A 21,893-nucleotide genomic window follows, 5' to 3' on the forward strand; every position below is an offset into this window, starting at 1 on the left:
ATTCGATTCGAGGAGACGCAAGTACTAGCGGCCACAAGCGGATACTTCGAAAGGCTCTACAGGGAGGCAATCGAAATCGCTAAACACCCAAATAATTTCAACCGAAAGGAGGAGGGCGTGAAATTAAACGGTATATGGATGCCGGTGTTACAGAAGATGTGTACCACCCGTCCACTACTGGGTGATGGCAACGGCGATCGACGGCGACGGACAGCGGCCAATTGCACTGACGTTTTCAAAACACGTGACGTCAGACCGTGGCGCGGGAGCTCGCGGAGACGGAATTTAGCGGCAGTCAGTAGCGAGCCAGTGGGTGTGTTGGACCTTCTATCGACCTACGGACCCCCTTGAAGATGTCTCCCGCAGTCGGAGACGAAACGTTGGGAATTGAGACAAAATTCATCAACCGACCACGGCATAACAGCCCGGACAAGTATAATGGACATGATATTTCCGGGCGTGAAAGTCTACATTTTAGTATCAGATAACGTCAAAGTTGAAAAGCAATTTTTAAAGCTTTCCCCCCCAAGCGTCCTCTTCAAGGGGTATTATGTAGTAGCATTTTTGTTGATATCCAGTCATGCTGACTGCTTTCACAATTTCTGAATTTTAATATCAACCTAATGTTATGGGAGAATGAATAAATGTTTTTGAGAATATTTTTACCTTATTTCTTACCTTTTTACTTGGATAACTACCCTGGATTTAATCATATATGGGTGTGATTTCAGATCAATGGAAAAAAAAAGCATCCACATTTTCATTAATAACAAAAAAAACATACAATTGAAATATACTTATCATTTTGTACCAAAGTAATCTATACAAAACCAAATAGGTAACTAGCAGTATTTTGAGATATAAAAAGTATTGTGTTGGCCTACTTATTTTCAAATTTAATTCATTGTGCGTAACACATTTTCAAACTCATCAAATCTTTTATAGCAATGTTCAATCATGGGCTTATAACTGTTCTTAATATATATGTTTCTGTAATGACCTCCATTTTATTTGAATCAGGAAGAAAAATTAATCCTTTTTGGAAGAAGATGTGAACATTATTGTCAAGTTGACCAATGAAGCATCCACAGGGAATATAGTAAATGATGTTTTTGTTATAGTTCTTATCAAGTTTTGCACAAATGGACTACCTTTAAAATTTGAAAAAAAGAAAGGAAAAACATCATACAGCCCATCCAGTTTTGTCACATTCTATGACTCTACAGGGTGTTTATAAATGAATACCGGGGTTTTAACACTTTATAATATCTATTGCATTAAACTTATAGTCATAAATGATATGTTGAATGAAAAAGCAACTCAAACAGTTTTACCAAGAACCTTATAAATGTTCAATGTGAGCACTGGCATAGCAAAGTATGTGATTGGTTGAACTTCACTGTACCCAAGCGTTGAATAGGCCGCTAGGGGCCCAATGACTGGGCTTGCTTTGCATGGCCTCCACGTTCACCTGACCTAATGCCATGTGATTTTTTTCCTTTGGAGCTTCATCAAGGATTGTGTGTACGTGCCTCCACTACCAGCAGACGTCCCTGAATTAAGAAACCTGATAGAAGCAGCTGTTGCTACAATCACTGAAGAGACACTTTTCAACGTTTAGGAAGAACTCAGCTATAGACTTGATGTGTGCCGAGTGACAAATAGTGCTCACAATGAACATTTATAAGGTTCTTGGTAAAAATGTGTGAGTTGCTCTTTCATTTGACATATCAGTTATAACTGTAAGTTTAATACAATAAATATTGATGATGATGAGTCCCATACTTCTTTACAGAGCATAGGGAAGCGACGCGGTAGACCTGCGCCGCCTTACTAGGCAAGGTCCTAATGGAGGTGGTTTGCCATTGCCTTCCTCTGACCATAATGGGGATGAATGGTGATGATGAAGACATCACAACAACACCCAGTCATCTCGAGGCAGGAAAAATCCCTGACCCCGCCAGGAATCGAACCCGGGACCTCGTGCTCGGGAAGCAAGAACGGTACCGCGAGACCACGAGCTGCAGACATATTATAAAGTGTTAAAACCCAGATATTCATTTATAAACACCCTGTAGTTTACCAATAAAAAATAATAAATATATTCTGGGGTGTGCATATTGAACAAAACTTAAACTGGAAAAGTCATATATTAAACTTGCCAATATGATTAAGTTCAGCTACTTTTCCATTAAAAACAATTGTCCAATGTGGGAACATACAAGTCATTAATTTAATATATTTTTAATATTTTCATCACCCACCATGCTAGCCGAGAGTGCTAATGCGCTGCTTCCTGGACTCGGGTAGGTGCGCCAGCCCCGGAACGAATCTGCCCGGTGGATTACTGATGTCGCCCAGTGTACTGGCCAGCCTGGATGTGGTTTTTAGGTGGTTTTCCACATCCCACTAGATGAATACTTGGCTGCTCCCCATGTTCCACCTCAGTTGCATGACTCGCAGACATCTGAAGACGTTCAGACTATTTCATGAATTATACTAGACACAGGGAGCGAGGTACACTAATTCCATCCCGGGGGTATGGGGTGGCGGCAGGACGAGCATTCAGCCACCCCTAAAAATTCACCTTGCCAAATCCGTCCTAGCCATGCCGGCCCTACGAAACTGCGGGACAGGGCATCAGCAAAAGAAAGATTTTCATCCAGTGCTGTCCAACTCCTCACTTATGCAAAAAATATTCCTTGTACGAAAGAGTACCCACTTAACATGAGAATTAATCACAGCCTCACAATAACAGAGTCATACACAGCTATAAAACTCTTTGATAATCTGCCCACTGAAAGGAAATGTCTGACAGACGGCAGTAGTGTACTGGAATTCAGATTACAATTGTTTCTCCATAACAACTCCTTCTATACTATACAGGAATTCCTGAATGCATGTAATTAATCCACTATAAACATGAAAATAACCAACACATAGCCATCTAAAAATCATTGCCCCCTGTCTCTGTAATCAATTTTTTCAACGAAGATGTTCCTCATCATAACATTTACTGTGAATATGATCTATAGTACATGGAACTAACTAAATATCTATCTACATAAGCCAGTTCCAAAGTTAGAAAATGTTATGGGCATATCACCTACAACAGGACCATACCTAGTAAAGCACTGTGTTGGTCAAACTAACCTTCAGGTTGTGGATGGCTGTTCTTTACTTATACTCTTCTACAAAGTTTACATTTATTTTCCTTTATCAAGTCCTGTCTATTTTAACGGCTCAGGAACTTATATATACAATTTTCTTTCAATTTTTATATGATTAACTGCACATGTACACCATCTGTACTATCCATGAGCTATTAATTCCCCAGCTGATGGAAAATTTTTCCTTGCTTTTAGTTTAAACTCCTCTAAGCCACTATAGCATATAATGAAACAACTGACGGAATAAAGTGATATTCTGCCAACAGTACTGTCAAACAATATTTTCAATGTGTCTGTCTGCAACTCAGTGTCCTTTATTTACAGTGAGTCACAATATATCCTTTTCATAATATTATTGGTATTTCAACCTGGATTTTTCACTGTTTGATTTTGTTCTGTCATTGGTGTTTGATTTTGTTCTGTCTTTGGTGTTTGATGTGAACAAGGAAGAGGGAGAAACTGTTTTGAGATTCACACATAAATCACTATGATTTGGCATCATTATTATATGAACCCAGTGCCTACAGAGGACAAAACAGCATTTTATAGTTGCAGCCATTATTTGTTCTATTGACAAAGACATTTGTGAACATTAGCAAGCAGAAACTTAGCTCTTCTCTCTAGATTAATCTACCAGATTGTTCACACTGAAACAGATTCATATCTCAGTGAAACCACTGACAAATTAAAATCTTACTCCATGCATAGACTTGCATAGGTATATGGATCTAAGTCACTGAATAGAAACTGTATGAAAAATACTATGACATATCTGATGAAATTGAAGGGACCTGCGTAAGTAGTCTGTGATCACTTAGTTATTTTATTACCTAGCTCTTCAGTGAAACTCATAAGTTACATGAGCTACATTATTGTTGAATCTCCATAACCATACAAATGTAGCATTGTATTTATAATATTCTCTTACTGATTATTTCACAAGAGAAATATTTTAATTTAGAAAACTTCTGTAATTGATTCATTTTCTGTCAGATTATTTTAACAGAAAGAAGCATGTTCACTTCCTCATTATTCAAGGAATTGGTGTAGGCCTAAATAATGTATTTCTCTTTTTATACAGTTGTCATACATCTCCATTGCCTACAGCTTGCATAAACTTGTCATCACAAGAGGTGTGTTGGAAAAATTAATAGATAATACAACTGAATACTCAAATTTAGAGTATGTAGCATTATGGGAAAAACAGTGTAATGCTGTAGCTGCCTTTCTTGTTTTCTTCATGTGGATAAAAGTATTGAAGTATATTAACATAACCCACACAACAGCTCAACTGAATGAAGCACTTAAACGGGTACTGTAAAGCCTTCACATGCCATTTCCTGATTATTAAATATTATAATTTGTAATTACTGAGCTAACAAAAGAAAACAATCTTTCCTTTTCAGTGTGCTAAAGATCTTGCTGCTTTTGGATTATTGTTTTTCATTGCTATTTGTGCATATGCCCAACTGGGATATAGCCTTTTTGGAACAAAGGTAAGTTGTAAAATAAAAGTATTCAGCTATCATTATACAGGAATCCCAGCATACTCTTTTGTTCTGAAATTATATGCCATTCAGACTTGCAGCCATAATGTCTGAGATAGGTCCAGAAGCAAATATTTGCAAAACAACATATACAATACAAATTTGGCTCTTTATTTTTCTCATCACATTAGTTCAACATTTTTGGGTCAATATTGTTTGGTTATCATCAATTTTATTGTGCTGCACTGGATATATGTGCTCCCTACATATGTCTCTCCGAAGCAAGGTGCGACTACCAGTTAAATACTGTAAGATGGTTGTTGGCATTTTTTATTGTAACACTGTGAATGAATAAAGGTGTAAGAAAGTCTTGTGGCAAGTTCATTAGAGGTAAGATCAGTGAAAGCAAAAGTAGCATGCTTTCTGGTTCCCATCACTTAGGTGGCAAACAAATCAATAAAATTAGTGTGTGAAAACAACAGTACTGCATGACACCACTTACAAAAACAATAAGTTACAGAAATAAACAGTAAATATGTTTACAAGAATCAGATAAGATAAAAGCTGCAATAGTGTACTTTTAACAAAAATATTATATGAATATATATTGGTCGTTTAGTTTTCTGACCACGTCCATAAACTATGAATTGTAATTAAAGGAGGTCACACATCACAAGATTCACAAGTGAAATTTTAATGAGTTGAGAGACACAGTAATGCATTCAGTCATTCATTTAGTCAGTCATTCACATTCCATAATGAAGGAGAGCCTTCAGGGATGTGGAACAAGTCAACTTATCCATTAAAAGGCTGAAACTGCAATATCAAACAACTTCTGTAAAGAATACCATCAACAAATTATGGCTAGTGCTAATTTACTTACACTTTTTGGTTCATATGTCCGTGTGAATATTATGATAAAAACAGCTTCATACTTTGAAGTAAAGTCACTGCTCCAGCTCTAGCACAACTCAACTATTGTTTTTAATGAAACTTCCTGGCAGATTAAAACTGTGTGCCGGACCGAGACTCAAACTCAGGATCTTTGCCTTTCGCGGGCAAGTGCTCTACCTTCTGAGCTACAGAAGCACAACTCACTCCCGGTCCTCACAGCTTTACTTCTGCCAGTATCTCGTCTCCTACATTCCAAACTTTACAGCTCTCCTCCGCTGCAGAGTGAAAATCTCATTCTGGATTGTTTTTAATGTCCAGATCACCTACCCAATCAAGAGGGTTCTGCAAATTTTTATTGTTATTTCTAATTTTTTTCTCACTTAATTTTTCTCTGTAATGTTTGAGTACAATTTGTTGTTGCCTATGTGCTGAGTAGAATAGCTGCTTGAACAGAGGTTGCTTGTTCTCATAGAACATACTGACCAAGTTGTTGTGCAAAACTTTGAATATTTAATAAAGAGTGAGGGAGAGAAATTGCATGTTGGCTGCAGCCCATTGCTGAAACATTAGTCCAAGATTGGGCCCTCTGTCTGGCTCCAGCTTTCAACTAACTATGATGTGAACCATATTTTCTCTCTCCTTATTGTTCAGACTTTGTTTTAACATGTATACATGAGCACTTGGCTAGCTAATGGCCTCACTTTCCAACTCTGAACTGAAGAATATGCTTCCAGATCAACTCGTTTGTTTAAAAAGAACTCCCTTCAGATGCTTATATCCTCATATGTTCTGGCCAGAGCCTTTCTGCACCTGCACAAACCAGTGCCATTAGTGGAATCCCCCCACTTACAACCTATATGGGATGCCATAATTTTTGTGGCAACATTTACCATGAATTAAGCATCAAAAGCTACATAGGACCAGTGAGAAACAGACAGAGCCATGAGTTGGAACGCAGTCCACCACTATCTGCCTGCTTCCTGCCACCACTGATCTCTGTGCTATTGGGGTCAGCAGATTCCACAATATCACCTCCAGTAGCCTCATCATGCTTCATGCTGCTGACAGACAAGCCAACCCAGCCACACACAGTATGTAGTAGCCATGAGGGCCTGCATCTTTCTATCTGGGATGTTAGCATCCCATTGATTCAACCTCATCTCAACATCGAAAGAGCTACTGTAAGTGACGCAAAAACACCATTTTATAGCTCTAAACTGCTGGAGATGCAACAAGCATTGGAGAAGAAAACAATAATTCTGTGTTTTAGGTGCCAAGCCCAAGAGAGAAATCACAATATATCTTTATGTTGATGAGTAAAATTTTCCTGTGCATCTCTTGCACTGACTTTAGTGGAAAAAATGCATACTACTCATTCACAAAGGGAAAGTACTTCATAGATGAGCAGTGGTGATCTACTTCTGCTGAATTAGATAGTGACCCTTGCTATGAAGAACTTACTACTACTGGAGCAATTGCAAGCAAGACAAGTGTTGCTATCTCATCAACCAGTAGATTTAAGTGAACAATCAACTAATGAAGATTCTGTGACATGTGCTGAAATCCTTTTTTCTGTATTGCAATTTAGTGTGTTCAGCAGTTTTCTCACTGTTAACTTCTTACCACCAAATGTTGGCCTGATGGGTTTCAGTTGTATATCATGCACCTGGAGTTAACTGGAGATGCAAGGTTCTACATAAACTCAGTAGAATTGCTGCACAGTGTTAGCAGTTTTGGTGTTTTGGCCAAAGGATTAACTAATGATATACTGGCAAAAAGGATGTAAGTATTTAGCAAGGCAAGCTGTCCTCCTTCTGTCAGTGGACTAGGGAAGATTTTGAAGCTTTTGCCGACTTCATCCACTCAGTTTTGTGCCATACCTATTTTGTGCTGTCAGGTAAAGGGAGAATTGATGTGCTTCTTGAAAAGGCAGAGGCGAGAGCTGTGGAAAAAAAATTTACATCACCCCCATCTTTGCAAGAGGCTGTACACCTGTCACTGCAGAGAAAAGGCACTAACGATTTTGTCTAGTCAAATGTCTTGTGGGGGTGGCTCCCATAAAATTTTCACTGCAGAGACCAATTGTAGGCATCGTAAATGCCCTGTGCTCGTAGCCGATAGGGTTTGGACTCCCCTACTGTTCTCACTGTAGAGAGATTGGTCACTGAAGTGCTGAATTTGACCATTTGTGGATAATGTTAAATAGGGGTCAGGGCGGATTTTGAGATCGAGGAGATGGAAAAGGAACTGGTGTTGCCACTCTTCAGTGCTTCCATTAAAATTGATTAATCTCATTACATCTCAGGGAGTAACAGAGCAACAAACATGATTGTTAAAGGCAACATAAAAGGAAAACTGGTAATGATTTTAATAGACATGGGCACTCAGATAAACCCCCATGGCAATAAACAGCACTGAAACCATCTCACTGCCACATCAGTGGATTGAATACGGAAATTATTTATCCATTGGGAACATGTCATGTCAACATGGAGATTGGTGAAGGAGAGTATAAATTTGTCATAGAAGTGCTTAGTAAAAGAGGACAGGATTTGATGTTATTCTTGGGAATGATTTCCTGTGCTACTTTTTGGGAGTTGTAGATTTTAGGTCATAACTTTTTAAATTGTTGACTCAGTGCAACAAGTTGGCTGTGACAGCACTGCTAACGAATGAGTTACAAGGGTAAAAATCCTGTTCCCCGAGTTTACACCAAACCACTTATCATAGTGTTGATAGTGCACTCCCCTGAAACTATTTGTGGTGGAACTGGGGAGTTCTCTGGATAGCACCCAAGAGCCTGTAGGAACTATCTTTTTGGTCAATTTGCTCACCAGAAACAAAGAGCTAGATCACTTCCAAGTAAAGCTTTAAAGGGAAAAAGTATGTTCCTATGTGCTTAGACAACTTTAGGACACAAAAGGTAATAATTCCAATTGGAAGCAGTGTGCAAAAGAAGTAGCTATTGAACAGTATCAACAGGAAGAAATAATATCAGGAAATTTCAAGAACTCACAATTGTGTTAGAAGAAATGGCAAGTGATGTGATGTGATGTGTGTTGCCAAAGTAAGAAGTTATCCAGTTATGCCATCTACCAAAATCCAATTGAGAGAGAAATTAATACAATTGACAGAGCTGGATAGGAACCTGTTATTTACAGTGTTAAGAGGAATTAGTGTGGTTGTTTTATGAAAACACAGTATTCACTGGTCACAGATTTAATGCAGCTTGAAATTCCAACTAGGGATGTGTAGCTAATAGCTCAGAAGTCTTACCACATTTGTTGTCATTTAGTCAGTTGTAGAGGAAAGGATTGAACAGCAGTTAAATGAGGGTATAGGGCAAACTTCCTCTAGCTCATGGACTTGTTTATTTTCAGTTGCCAGTAACTACACTTAATAACAATGTGGCTGGAAACTTGTCCTTGGAGCAAATAAAGTGGACTTTAAGTAATATTGGAAATGTTAAAACAGGGAGATGCATAGAAAATGGCCGGCGAAGTTCAGTACAATGTATTGCACTTTCTGACACATCAATAATGACAGTTCTGTCCAATAATATTTTTGTGGTGGTTTTCCTGGCAGACTGTCCGCCTTTGAATGCTCCATGTGTCAGATCTCTCTAGGACCCACTTGCTAGCACCCAGCTGCAGCTGCCATAGCAGAGCCGAGACCTTGTGTCAAAGGAATTGGCTACCACTCATTACTTTGAAAAGTATAAAATGCTTACTGTTGTTGAGTGATCCACAGTATGAGTGATCTACAGTATGACTTGCATTTCACACTTGAGAGCAATGGAGACAGATGACACTGGTGTAACTGAACTTTGGTAACATAGATGTATAGTTTTTTTTCAGTAACTGTAAAATTGTACCATGAGTGAAAAGTGTGGGTTCTGTCATAGGTTTGTGAGTAGTAGATTATGGTGTGGGATTTGTTCAAAGTATTTTCATTGGGGGGAATGCAGTGGGGAAGCCAGTGGTCATTTTAGGGAGACCCTCTCCTGGGAATGTAGAATCTGTAGTAGAAACAAATTAATAGAGGAGCAGGAGCGTAAGATCTGTGCCCTTCAGGTGCAGTTACAATGCGCAAAGGAGGAAGTAGATAGGTTGAGGAGGGTGAAGGGTGGTGGGGAATGGGAACTGGCAGTTGGCAAGAAGGTAGCTAGGAAGAGGAGGTATTCAGACAGTTTTACTTTGCATACATGCAATAGAAATGACCAACTGTCAGAATTGAGTGGAGAGGAGCCTTGTATAGCTGTAGATGTAGGTAACTTGCAGCAGTCCTCAGCAATTAGGAGGCCTAGGTTAGTTGCAAAGTCTAGCAGAAAGAAGGTTCTGCTGCTAGGTAGTTCCCATGGTAGAGGTGTGGGCCAGCAGTTGCAGGAAGTGTTGGGGAGTGAGTACCAGGTCACCAGCATTGTGAAGCCTAGTGCAGGTTTAGCTCAAGTGACTGAAAGCATAGGGGAGTTATGTAAGAATTTTACCAAGGAGGATCAGGTAGTGATAGTGGGTGGAGCAGGGAACAGTCTAGATAGGGACGGGGAATTTGAAGTCAGGGTGACTTGGTTAAGATAGCTACTCAAACTGGTGGCATAAATGTGCATTTTGTGCAACTGTTTCAGCATCATGATCGGCCTTACCTTAATGCGGTTGTTAGGCACGTTAATGTAGGGCTGGGGAGGGCACTGATTGCGGAGGGCATGGATCACATCTCAGTGGTGACAATTGGGTCTATCAGTAGATGAGGTTTCACTAGGCATGGCCTGCACCTCAATAGGTATGGGAAGGGGAGGCTGGCTAAGCTTATAGGTGATGGTTTAGTGGGTGGTGGTCATGGTAGTAGTGGTGTCACTCATGGAAAAATTCCTGTAGTAATTGATATTAGAGCTGCACCTTTCTTTAGACTGAAGTCAGCTGATAGGTATACCTGCTTAAAGGAAGTGCCTCTAACTAAGTGCTCACCTCCAGAGGATGTAATGTTTCCAGGTAGAGTAGGAATTAGCATATTTCATCAAAATATAAGAGGTATTAGAGATAAAGTTAGTGAACTGCTAATAGATATTAACTCTGAAATTGTTGCTATATCAGTGTGCCACTTAAATAATTTGATAAGTCAAAGGCTTCCTTTACCAGGCTACAGATTAGCTGGCTGTGTCTCAAGGAGTTCCTTGCATGGTGGGAGAGTAGCTCTGTACATAAAAAACAGTGTTCATTTGAGTCCATAGACGTATCACGACACTGCACTGATCAGATATTTGAAAGTTGTGGAGCATTAGTTGAATTTAGTGAAACTAAACTTCTAATTGCTGTTGTTTATAGGTCCCCTAACTCTGACTTTAGAGCATTTTTGCTTAAGCTAGAGAGGGTTCTTGATTCACTTTGTAGGAAGTACCAGAAAGTAATTATATGTGGTGACTTCAATATTAATTTTGTATATGATTGTGCTAGAAAAAGGATGTTGGTAGATCTCCTAAATTCATATGATCTGATGCAAACTGTGTTTTTTTTCAACTTGGGTGCAGGGGAACAGTAGCACAGTCATAGACAATATTTTTATTCATTCTCCATTATTAGATGGGCATTCTGTTAGTAAAAGGGTGAAAGGCCTTTCAGGCCATGACACACAAATTTTAACACTAAAAGGTTTTTGTACTCAAACCAATGTCATATTTAAGTACAAACTATGTAGGAAAGTTAATCCAACAGCAATAGAGAGTTTTTTAAAACTTGTCAAGGAACGAGAGTGGCAAGATGTTTATAGTGCCGATAATATAGATGATAAATACAATGCTTTCCATAACAGTTCTCATGCTCTTTGAGAGTTGCTTTCCATTAGAGCATTCTAAACAGGGTACTAGCAGCAATGGACAGCCTGGTTGGCTGACTAGTGAGATAAGGATATCATATAGAACAAAGTGGGAATTATATCAAAATGTTAGAAGTAGTCACAATCAAGCTACAGTAGCCCATTACAAACAGTATTGTAAGGTGCTTAAAAATGTTATTAGCAAGGCAAAAAGTATATGGTATGCAAATAGAATAGCTAATTCACAGGATAAAATTAAAGCCATATGATCAGTTGTGAAGGAAGTGTCTGGTCAGCACCACAAGGTCGATGATATAAAGTCAGTTCGCAGTAACAATATTTCTGTTACTGATAAATCAGATATATGTACAGTATTTAACAATCATTTTCTGAGCATTGCTGATGAATTAAATAAAAATTTAGTTTCTACAGGAAATCATATAAATTTCTTAGCAAATGCCTTTCCGAAATTGACATCTGAAATACTCCTCTGTGATACAGACAAGAGGGAGATTGAGTCAATAATTAAATCACTGAAGACTAAGGACTCTCATGGTAATGATGGAGTGTCTAGCAGAATATTAAAGTACTGTGCTGCACATGTTAGCCCTTTATTTAGCCATATTTGTAATTTTTCCTTTAGGAATGGTTAGTTTCCTGAGCAATTAAAGTACTTAGTAGTACAGTCGCTTTCTAAAAAGGGAGAAAGGGATAATGTCGATAATTTTAGCCCTATTTCTATGCCAGCAGTGTTTGCAAAAGTTATCAAAAAGGCTGTGTATGTAAGGTTAATTGATCATTTTATATCACACGATTCGCTATCAAATGTACAGTTCGGCTCTAGAAGTCGTTTGACAACTGAAAATGCTATATTCTCTTTTCTCTGTGAGGTACTGGATGGGCTAAACAAAAAGTTTCGAACGCTTGGCGTATTTTTCGATTTAACAAAGGCATTTGACTGTGTTGATCTCACAATATTGCTCCAGAAGTTGGACCATTATGGAATAAGGGGAGTAGCTCACAATTGGTTCACCTCTCACTTTAGCAACAGGCAGAAAAAGGTCATTATTCACAATGTTGATAACGGCTGTGATGTGGGATCTGAGTGGGGTACTGTCAAGTGTGTGTGTGTGTGGGGGGGGGGGGGGGGGGCAGGGATATCAGTGTTGGTGCCACTCCTGTTCCTTATTTATATAAATGATATACTCTCTAGTATTACGGGTAACTCTAAAATATTTCTGTTTGCTGATGACGCTAGCTTGGTAGTAAAGGATGTTGTGTGCAACATTGACTCGGTTTCAAGTAATGCAGTACACGACCTCAGTTCATGGCTCGTAGAAAATAAACTAATGTTAAATCACAGTAAGACTCAGTTTTTACAGTTTCTAACACGCCATTCGACAAAATCTGATGTTTTAATCTCACAGAACGGGAATATGATTAGTGAAACTGAACAGTTCAAATTTCTAGTTGTTCAGATAGATAGTAAGCTGTCGTGGAAACCCCACGTTCAGGATCTTGTTCAAAGACTTAATACTGCCATTTTCACTATTCAAACAGTATCAAAAGTGAGTGATACTTCGACACGTAAATTAGTCTACTTTGCTTATTTTCATTCACTTATGCCATATGGTATTATGTTTTCGGATAACTCTTCCCATTCTAGAATGACATTTTTGGCTCAGAAACGGCCGGTTCGGGCAATAAGTGGTGTGAGTTCACAAACCTCTTGCCGACCTCTGTTCACGAGTCTGGGTATTTTGACATTGGCCTCTCAATATTTATATTCCTTATTGTCGTTTCTTATAACCAATATTAGTTTATTTCCAAGAATAAGCAGCTTTCGCTCGGTTAATACTCGGCAGAAATCAAACCTCCATTTGGATCGGACTTCCTTAACTCTTGCGCAAAAAGGTGTGCAGTATACTGCTGCATCTATTTTCAATAAGCTGTCACTCAAATTAAAAAATCTTTGCAGTAATTCACGCGCTTTCAAATCGAAACTGAAGAGTTTCCTCATGGGTCACTACTTCTATTCTGTCGAGGAGTTCCTTGAAAACTTAAGCTGATTCATATTGATTTGCTGATAGCATTTACTTAAACTTATGGACTGACTTTTTTTTTCAGATTCATGAACATTTATTTTTATCTGTTATTACTTTTATGTTCTAAGCTCACGTATTGACACGTTGCATGACCTTGGAGATTTGTTCCTCAATTTGGTCCTACAGAACTCGACATGTAAATAAACAAATAAATAAAAACAGGGTGTATACGACCCGGAACAACCGGGAGATCCGGGAAAAACCCGGGAATTTCTTCATCCGGGAGAAAACCGGGAAAAACCCGGGATATTTTTAGAATTCCGGGAATTTTTCATTGTTTTAGTTTTCAGTTAATTTTTTTTTTTAATTTTGACTGGTAAGAACCTATACTCTAACAAAGGATATTACTGTATCCCGCTACTGGAGAATAATACTTCAACAATAAAACATAAACGAAAGAAAAAAACGAAAATAACTTAAATTGCAAAGGAAATACACCATATACAACCACGACACACAGTGCTCATGCAAGCGTCTGCCAATTGAAAACGTGTCAAAGGCTTTAGGAAGACTATGCAGTACTTCATAACAACAAATTGCCTCCAATGAGTGTGAAGTCGCAACTGTTTACATTCGATTTGTTTCAGCAGTTACGAGCGGGCTCCTGTGCATACGCAGTTGAGTCACGTTTGAGTAGTTGATTCTCCCGCTTCTAGCAACAGGAATGTGGCTGTTGGCTGTGCAAGCAGTCGCAGCAAGCAGCTAGATGCTACCGGGAAAAGGGGGCGCCAAATTCATATTCTCGAGGAAAAAAACTTGTTTCGCAAAGCACCTAGCTTCCAGCGCACATTTGCCTATCGATTATTCTTTATCTAGAAATAAACTTTCCGCAGACAAAAGGGGACGGAGCTATGCGAGCTGAGGGAGCAAAGCCGAACGGATGAATGCCAATCGCTGTCTGATATATGTGGCTGATTGGGTTTGCGAATGATCAGCGTTCTTATAATTATTAGCTAAATCCATAGATTCAGACTCAGAATGGAAATAAACGACTGACAGGAATAACAGGTGAGAAAGTTTACGTACTATCTTCTCGGTGTATCCAAGAAAACGAAATTTTGACAGAAAATTTTTGGCCAGATCGCTACACTGGTAAGGAGTACGGTCCCTGGCTAGCAGCCGCGTAAGTTCTATTCTGGAAGTAACGCGGAAAACGTGTTGTTCGAACACGTAATAACGCCTAACCGGAAAATAATCGCGGGATAACTAAACTTGTGATTCTGGCAGGGTTAGTTAAGTTAATCGGCGACAAATTTTGACAGTGGCAGCAATAGCTACAGAATTGGTGATGACAAGCTTGTTTGTTGGAACGAGGAAGGAGAAGAAACTGGGACATCACACAAATTATGAAAGAATAACACGTTTCCACGTTTATAAAAAAAGTTCGTAATACTACGTTTCGATCTCATGCTTGAGAAGCTGGTGAGTGTGAATGAAATGTGAAACTATTTCCTAACATAAAGGTTTTTCCTTGTAGTTGGCCTAATAGGCATTTGATATTGGTACTTATTGGATTATATTCTATCGTGTTATAAAAATGGCCATTTGTGCCAAAACAGTCTGGTTTATTTGGTGTGTTACAAAATTGCTGCCATATTAGGCCTATTTTGTTTTATCTAGCAGACAGTGACAAAATAGACGTAATCAGATCGAGAAACACATCAGTCTTGGGTATTATTTGTATTAACAGCTTTTTCAGTATTAGCTAACGACATTTCGATTTGTCATGTAGAAAACGTTTGACCAACTTTGATGAGGTAATAGATTTTTTCGCAGAAAGGAAACCACGCCATGTAAATCTGTAGTAATATTAGAGAGGAAAAAAATGCTAGGAGCTAAGGTTTGAAGAAATATGTAATTTTTTGCTTATCTCTTGTCAGTATTGGTTTTATATATCCTATATTTAATTTTATGGCACCCAAAACAGCAAGTTATTAACTAATAGTCAGTAAAGAGTTGAGGTTTTCTGTAGAGTTCTTGTTCTCTCGAATACAAATAATCCCTTCCGCTATTAATTGCGATTTTCTTTTTTTTTAAAAAAAAAAAAAAAAACGGAGGCAGGCTGTCAAACCGGCCGACTGGGAGCAGAAGAGGCACCACAGGACATTTTAAAAATCAACTCTTTGATGACGAGCCTTTAGAATTTTGAACCCTGAAGATCAGACATTTATGTTATTATTAAAAATTTTACTGGCACATTTGTGTGATATATCTTAAAGTGTAACACGCGCAAGAAAGATCAATAGTATATGCGAAAGCTTAGCTTCTCTTGCAGCTTGAGACCAATATTATATGTGAAAGTTTTACTTTTCTTGTAGCAACACTGTGTATATTAATTTAAACTATTAACTTTCCCTGTTTGTGTGTTCGTGCTACTTAACAGTGATGTTGCTGTTGGCTGACTACATCACGTGTCCTATGCTTTTCAAGAGTTTGACAGAGCACTGAAGGACCTAAGTCGAAACAAGCCCTGGGAGTAGACAACATTCCATTAGAACTACTGACAGCCTTGGGAGATCCAGTCCTGACAAAACTCTACCATCTGGTGAGCAAGATGTTTGAGGCACGCGAAATACCCTCAGACTTCAAGAAGAATATAATAATTCCAATCCCAAAGAAATCAGATGTTGACAGATATGAAAATTACCGAACTATCCGTTTAATAAGTCACAGCTGCAAAATACTAACACGAATTCTTTACAGACGAATGGAAAAACTAGTAGAAGCCGACCTCGGGGAAGATCAGTTTGGATTCCGTAGAAATACTGGAACACGTGAGGGAATACTAACCTTACGACTTATCTTAGAAGAAAGATTAAGGAAAGGCAAACCTACGTTTTTAGCATTTGTAGACTTAGAGAAAGCTTTTGACAATGTAGACTGGAATACTCTCTTTCAAATTCTAAAGGTGGCAGGGGTAAAATACAGGGAGCGAAAAGCTATTTACAATTTGTACAGAAACCAGATGGCAGTTATAAGAGTCGAGGGGCATGAAAGGGAAGCAGTGGTTGGGAAGGGTGTAAGACAGGGTTGTAGCCTCTCCTCGATGTTATTCAATCTGTATATTGAGCAAGCGGTAAAGGAAACAAAAGAAAAATTCGGAGTAGGTATTAAAATCCAAGGAGAAGAAATAAAAACTTTGAGGTTCGCCGATGACATTGTAATTCTGTCAGAGAGAGCAAAGTACTTGGAAGAGCAGTTGAATGGAATGGACAGTGTCTTGAAAGGAGGATATAAGATGAACATCAACAGAAGCAAAACGAGGATAATGGAATGTAGTTGATTTAAGTCGGATGATGCTGAGGGAATTACATTAGGAAATGAGACACTTAAAGTAGTAAAGGAGTTTTACTATTTGGGGAGCAAAATAACTGATGATGGTCGAAGTAGAGAGGATATAAAATGTAGACTGGCAATGGCAAGGAAAGCGTTTCTGAAGAAGAGAAATTTGTTAACATCGAGTATAGATTTAAGTGTCAGGAAGTCATTTCTAAAAGTATTTTTATGGAGTGTAGCCACGTATGGAAGTGAAACATGGACGATAAATACACTCCTGGAAATTGAAATAAGAACACCGGGAATTCATTGTCCCAGGAAGGGGAAACTTTATTGACACATTCCTGGGGTCAGATACATCACTTGATCACACTGACAGAGCCACAGGCACATAGACACAGGCAACAGAGCATGCACAATGTCGGCACTAGTACAGTGTATATCCACATTTCGCAGCAATGCAGGCTGCTATTCTCCCATGGAGATGATCGTAGAGATGCTGGATGTAGTCCTGTGGAATGGCTTGCCATGCCATTTCCACCTGGCGCCTCAGTTGGACCAGTGTTTGTGCTGGACGTGCAGACCGCGTGAGACGATGCTTCATCCAGTCCCAAACATGCTCAATGGGGGACAGATCCGGAGATCTTGCTGGCCAGGGTAGTTGACTTACACTTTCTAGAGCACGTTCGGTGGCACGGGATACATGCGGACGTGCATTGTCCTGTTGGAACAGCAAGTTCCCTTGCTGGTCTAGGAATGGTAGAACGATGGGTTCGATGACGGTTTGGATGTACCGTGCACTATTCAGTGTTCCCTCGATGATCACCAGAGGTGTACGGCCAGTGTAGGAGATCGCTCCCCACACCATGATGCCGTGTGTGCCTCCGTCGTATGCAGTCCTGATTGTGGCGCTCACCTGCACGGCGCCAAACACGCATACGACCATCATTGGCACCAAGGCAGAAGCGACTCTCATCGCTGAAGACGACACGTCTCCATTCGTCCCTCCATTCAAGGTTGTTGCGACACCACTGGAGGCGGGCTGCACGATGTTGGGGCGTGTGCGGAAGACGGCGTAACGGTGTGCGGGACCGTAGCCCAGCTTCATGGAGACGGTTGCGAATGGTCCTCGCCGATACCCCAGGGGCAACAGTGTCCCTGATTTGCTGGGAAGTGGCAGTGCGGTCCCCTACGGCACTGCGTAGGATCCTACGGTCTTGGCGTGCATCCGTGCGTCGCTGCGGTCCGGTCCCAGGTCGACGGGCACGTGCACCTTCCGCTGACCACTGGCGACAACATCGATGTACTGTGGAGACCTCACGCCCCACGTGTTGAGCAATTTGGCGGTACGTCCACCCGGCCTCCCGCATGCCCACTATACGCCCTCGCTCAAAGTCCTTCAACTGCACATACAGTTCACGTCCACGCTGTCGCGGCATGCTACCAGTGTTAAAGACTGCGATGGATCTCCGTATGCCACGGCAAACTGGCTCACACTGACGGCGGCGGTGCACAAATGCTGCGCAGCTAGCGCCATTCGACGGCCAACACCGCGGTTCCTGGTGTGTCCGCTGTGCCGTGCGTGTGATCATTGCTTGTACAGACCTCTCGCAGTGTCCGGAGCAAGTATGGTGAGTCTGACACACCGGTGTCAATGTGTTCTTTTTTCCATTTCCAGGAGTGTAGTTTGGACAAGAAGATAATAGAAGCTTTCGAAATGTGGTGCTACAGAAGAATGCTGAAGATTTGATGAGTAGATCACATAACTAATGAGGAAGTACTGAATAGGTTTGGGGAGAAGAGAAGTTTGTGACACAACTTGACCAGAAGAAGGGATCAGTTGGTAGGACATGTTCTGAGGCATCAAGGGATCACCAATTTAGTATTGGAGGTCAGTGTGGAGGGTAAAAATCGTAGAGGGGGACCAAGAGGTGAATACACCAAGCAGATTCAGAAGGATGTAGGTTTCAGTAGGTACTGGGAGATGAAGAAGCTTGCACAGTATAGAGTAGCATGGAGAGCTGCATCAAACCAGTCTCTGGACTGAAGACCACAACAACAACAACATGCTTTGAATATCCGCTATCATCCGCTGGCGAGATCACATGACGTGAGCTATGAACGGCTTACGAAAGTTCATCGAAATTTTGATTTCAATGATTCGGAAAGTAACATGCTGTGTTTAGTGGAATTCCAATATATGCTCTCGTAATACGAATATACGCAGCGTACATGTTGCTACACATCAAAGATATTTCCAAAATGTGTCTTTTTCCCTGAGTTTCATTTTCTAAAGTGCCTGGATATTGTACGCCATTGTATAAAACCATTACCATTCAAAGGATTGATAAGGGAAAATACACTGTCACCTGGGAGAAAGTGTATTTTTAACCGGAAAATCCGGGAATTTTTTTTTCCTTGTCCACGTATACACCCTGAAAAAAAATTTATATGATGAGTAATGTAGACTCTAAGACAAAAAAATGATACACCATGAAGGGCTAAAGCAAACTGGTCACAAGTTGATATTCATACAAGTATTGATGGAAAATACAAAACCATAAAAACTGGTGGTTGACAGGTGAATGTGTGATGCTGCAGCACAATTTCATCATGCAGCTGGTAGGAGAAGGAAAAGGGGACTGCCAATGCTAGGACATAAAGTCTTTGTGAAGTTCACTCCAAGTACTCAGTTGGACATTAACTGTGCATTTCAGACAAGTGCATGAACAATACATGCAGATGTCAGCATTGGAGACAGGGCGTGTAGTTGGGCTCAAAGTGGCCAGTTGGAGTAACTGGCAAATTGCTTGACATTTGAACAGGAGTGATGCCACCATCAACAATATTGGCATAAACGGGGAACCTTGCCTGAACACAGGGTCAAGAAGGAATTGATCAGCCTAGAGCTATGACAGAATAAGGAGACTGAGCAATCTTCAGAGATGTACCCAGGGAGCCCCGGATTCATCATTGTCATCAGTCTGATGTGCAACTGGTGTTTCAATGACATTGAAGATCACTAATAGGTGGATCACAGAAACAAGGGCTGAGTTCACAACTCACCTTGTTCTGACTGCTGTTGACCTCTGTATACCAACAAGCCCATTTGCAATGATGCTGGGCACCTTTAGCCTGGTATCTCACTGACTGGAGTAGAATTGTCTTCATTGATGAGTACCACTTCAAATAAAGCCCTAATGACCAGCAAAGAATGTCTGAAGAAATACCAGACATTGATTGGATACTAACCTGACTGTCAGCTGCCATACGGCCAGAGAACCAGGAATGATGGTCTGGGGTACCACTTCATTTCATACAGGGACCCCATTTATTATTAACCGTGACACTCTTACAGTGCAGTGTTACACTGAGAATATTCTACACTACATGTTTTTCCCCTTCATGGCAAGCCATGCTGGGCTTACATTTCAACACAATGCACACCCATGCATGGCCAAAGTTTCTACTGTTATTCTTCATGCTTGCCAAACCCTACCTTGACTAAGAAAGTCCCCAAATCTCTCCCCAACTGAGAACAACTGAAGTATAATGAGCAGCGCCCACTGATGAACATGGGTATCTGATGTGCTACTTAGGTGGAATTTGGCACAACATCCCTCAGGAAGACAACTCTCAATGCCAAACAGAATAACTGCTTGCTAGAGGTACACCAACACTTCACTAATTTGCTCAATTTGTGAAGTCCTTTCTCTTGGATAAATCTTCCAATTTTACTGAAATTGAAATTGTTATCATTTGCTCGTCTGTACATGTACAGATCATCTACCAATTTCTGACTCATTCAGGTAATTCCCTCATGGTGCAGCATTGTTTTCTTTTTGTCTTAGAGTGTATTTCACTAATATACAAGACATGATTATGGCTTAAAATTAATTTTATAGTTCACTATTCAATCAGAATACCTCACTACATTGTTTAATGCTGCTATTAACACTTTATATATAATTTATTTTCCTTTTAGAAGTGATACTTCATGCAGTTTTTCGTCAAGAATCCATATATTTTCATGAAGCCACAATCATAAACAGTGATGTCATGAGTTTTACTGTCATTGTTTGATTTTTTTATGGTAAATGTATATGATAAGCCCTCTGAACACCTTGCAATGCATGCTCTATAACAACACAGGCACACTGCACATTTTGTGGTCCACATAAGGGTTCATGAAGGACTTTACACTGATCAAGAGTAATGTTTAAGGCATTGAATTATATCTAAACCAACAAAATTGTCCATTTTTGAAGCTACCCATAGTTGGTGGAAGTTGCTACTGATAGTATCAGCAAATGTCTACACGGCTGCCTAATTGCTATTACACAGATTAAGCACAGAGGAGCTGCTCTCCTTATGTGTGGGTCCTAAATGATGAAAAAAAATAACAAAAAAAAAAAAAAAACACAAATTCGAGTTGATGTCGGTTGATTCAAAGTTCTTCAGGTAAGTTTGTGCAGTGAAGAAACTGGGTATCCATAAAATAGACATCTATGATCACTGACACAGCTTAGGCTACTGAATTGAAATTTACAGAACACAGAAAATGGGAACCTAGAGTGCACTGGTCTACACCATGATTAGAACTAAGACCTCATCAACACAATTTATTGCACAAGCCTTGGCTAACAGGACGGCAGTTTTTGGATTTATTCTTGACTTATCCAAGTTGTTTGACAAAATTAATCATGCAGTCCTGCCAAGGAGAGTACAGTACACTGCTATTTGAGGTCGAGCAGCAGACTGGATAACATCATATCTCATCAAGAAGAGCACATATGTAACCATTAACAATTTATACAGATCAGAAGTTAGAAACATTAAATATGGTTTTGCAGTGGGACCTATCTTCTTGAATTTATTTGGAAATAATGTACAAACATATGGAAATGAAAGTAAGATATGGTCTGCAAATGATATGACTATGCTAAATCTTTCCAACAGTTCTGAAGCACTTGAGAAAAACACTCTCATATAAGTCAATAATACAGAACAGTAGCTCATGGATAATGAGTTAATTCTTAATCTGAAAAAAACTATGTACATGGTTTTCATCACTAAACAAAAAGAACAACATGCAGATGTTTTTCTAGGTGAAAGAGAACTGGAGGAAATAACTTCAGGTATGTTTTTAGGTA

At 39.8% G+C, this 21,893-nt stretch overlaps 1 protein-coding gene across 1 annotated transcript in view; it reads left to right on the plus strand.

Annotated features, from left to right (window-relative positions):
- Nucleotides 1-21,893, plus strand: part of LOC126284714 (polycystin-2-like) — a 162,242-nt gene that overhangs the window by 79,497 nt on the left and 60,852 nt on the right. Inside the window, exons 5-6 of the mRNA XM_049983881.1 lie at nucleotides 4,252-4,482; nucleotides 4,577-4,666. Coding sequence (XP_049839838.1) covers nucleotides 4,252-4,482; nucleotides 4,577-4,666 — 321 coding nt within the window. The remainder of the gene's footprint in view (nucleotides 1-4,251; nucleotides 4,483-4,576; nucleotides 4,667-21,893) is intronic.

This window comes from Schistocerca gregaria, chromosome 1, assembly GCF_023897955.1.
Source record: "Schistocerca gregaria isolate iqSchGreg1 chromosome 1, iqSchGreg1.2, whole genome shotgun sequence".
Taxonomy (NCBI): Eukaryota; Metazoa; Arthropoda; class Insecta; order Orthoptera; family Acrididae; genus Schistocerca; species Schistocerca gregaria.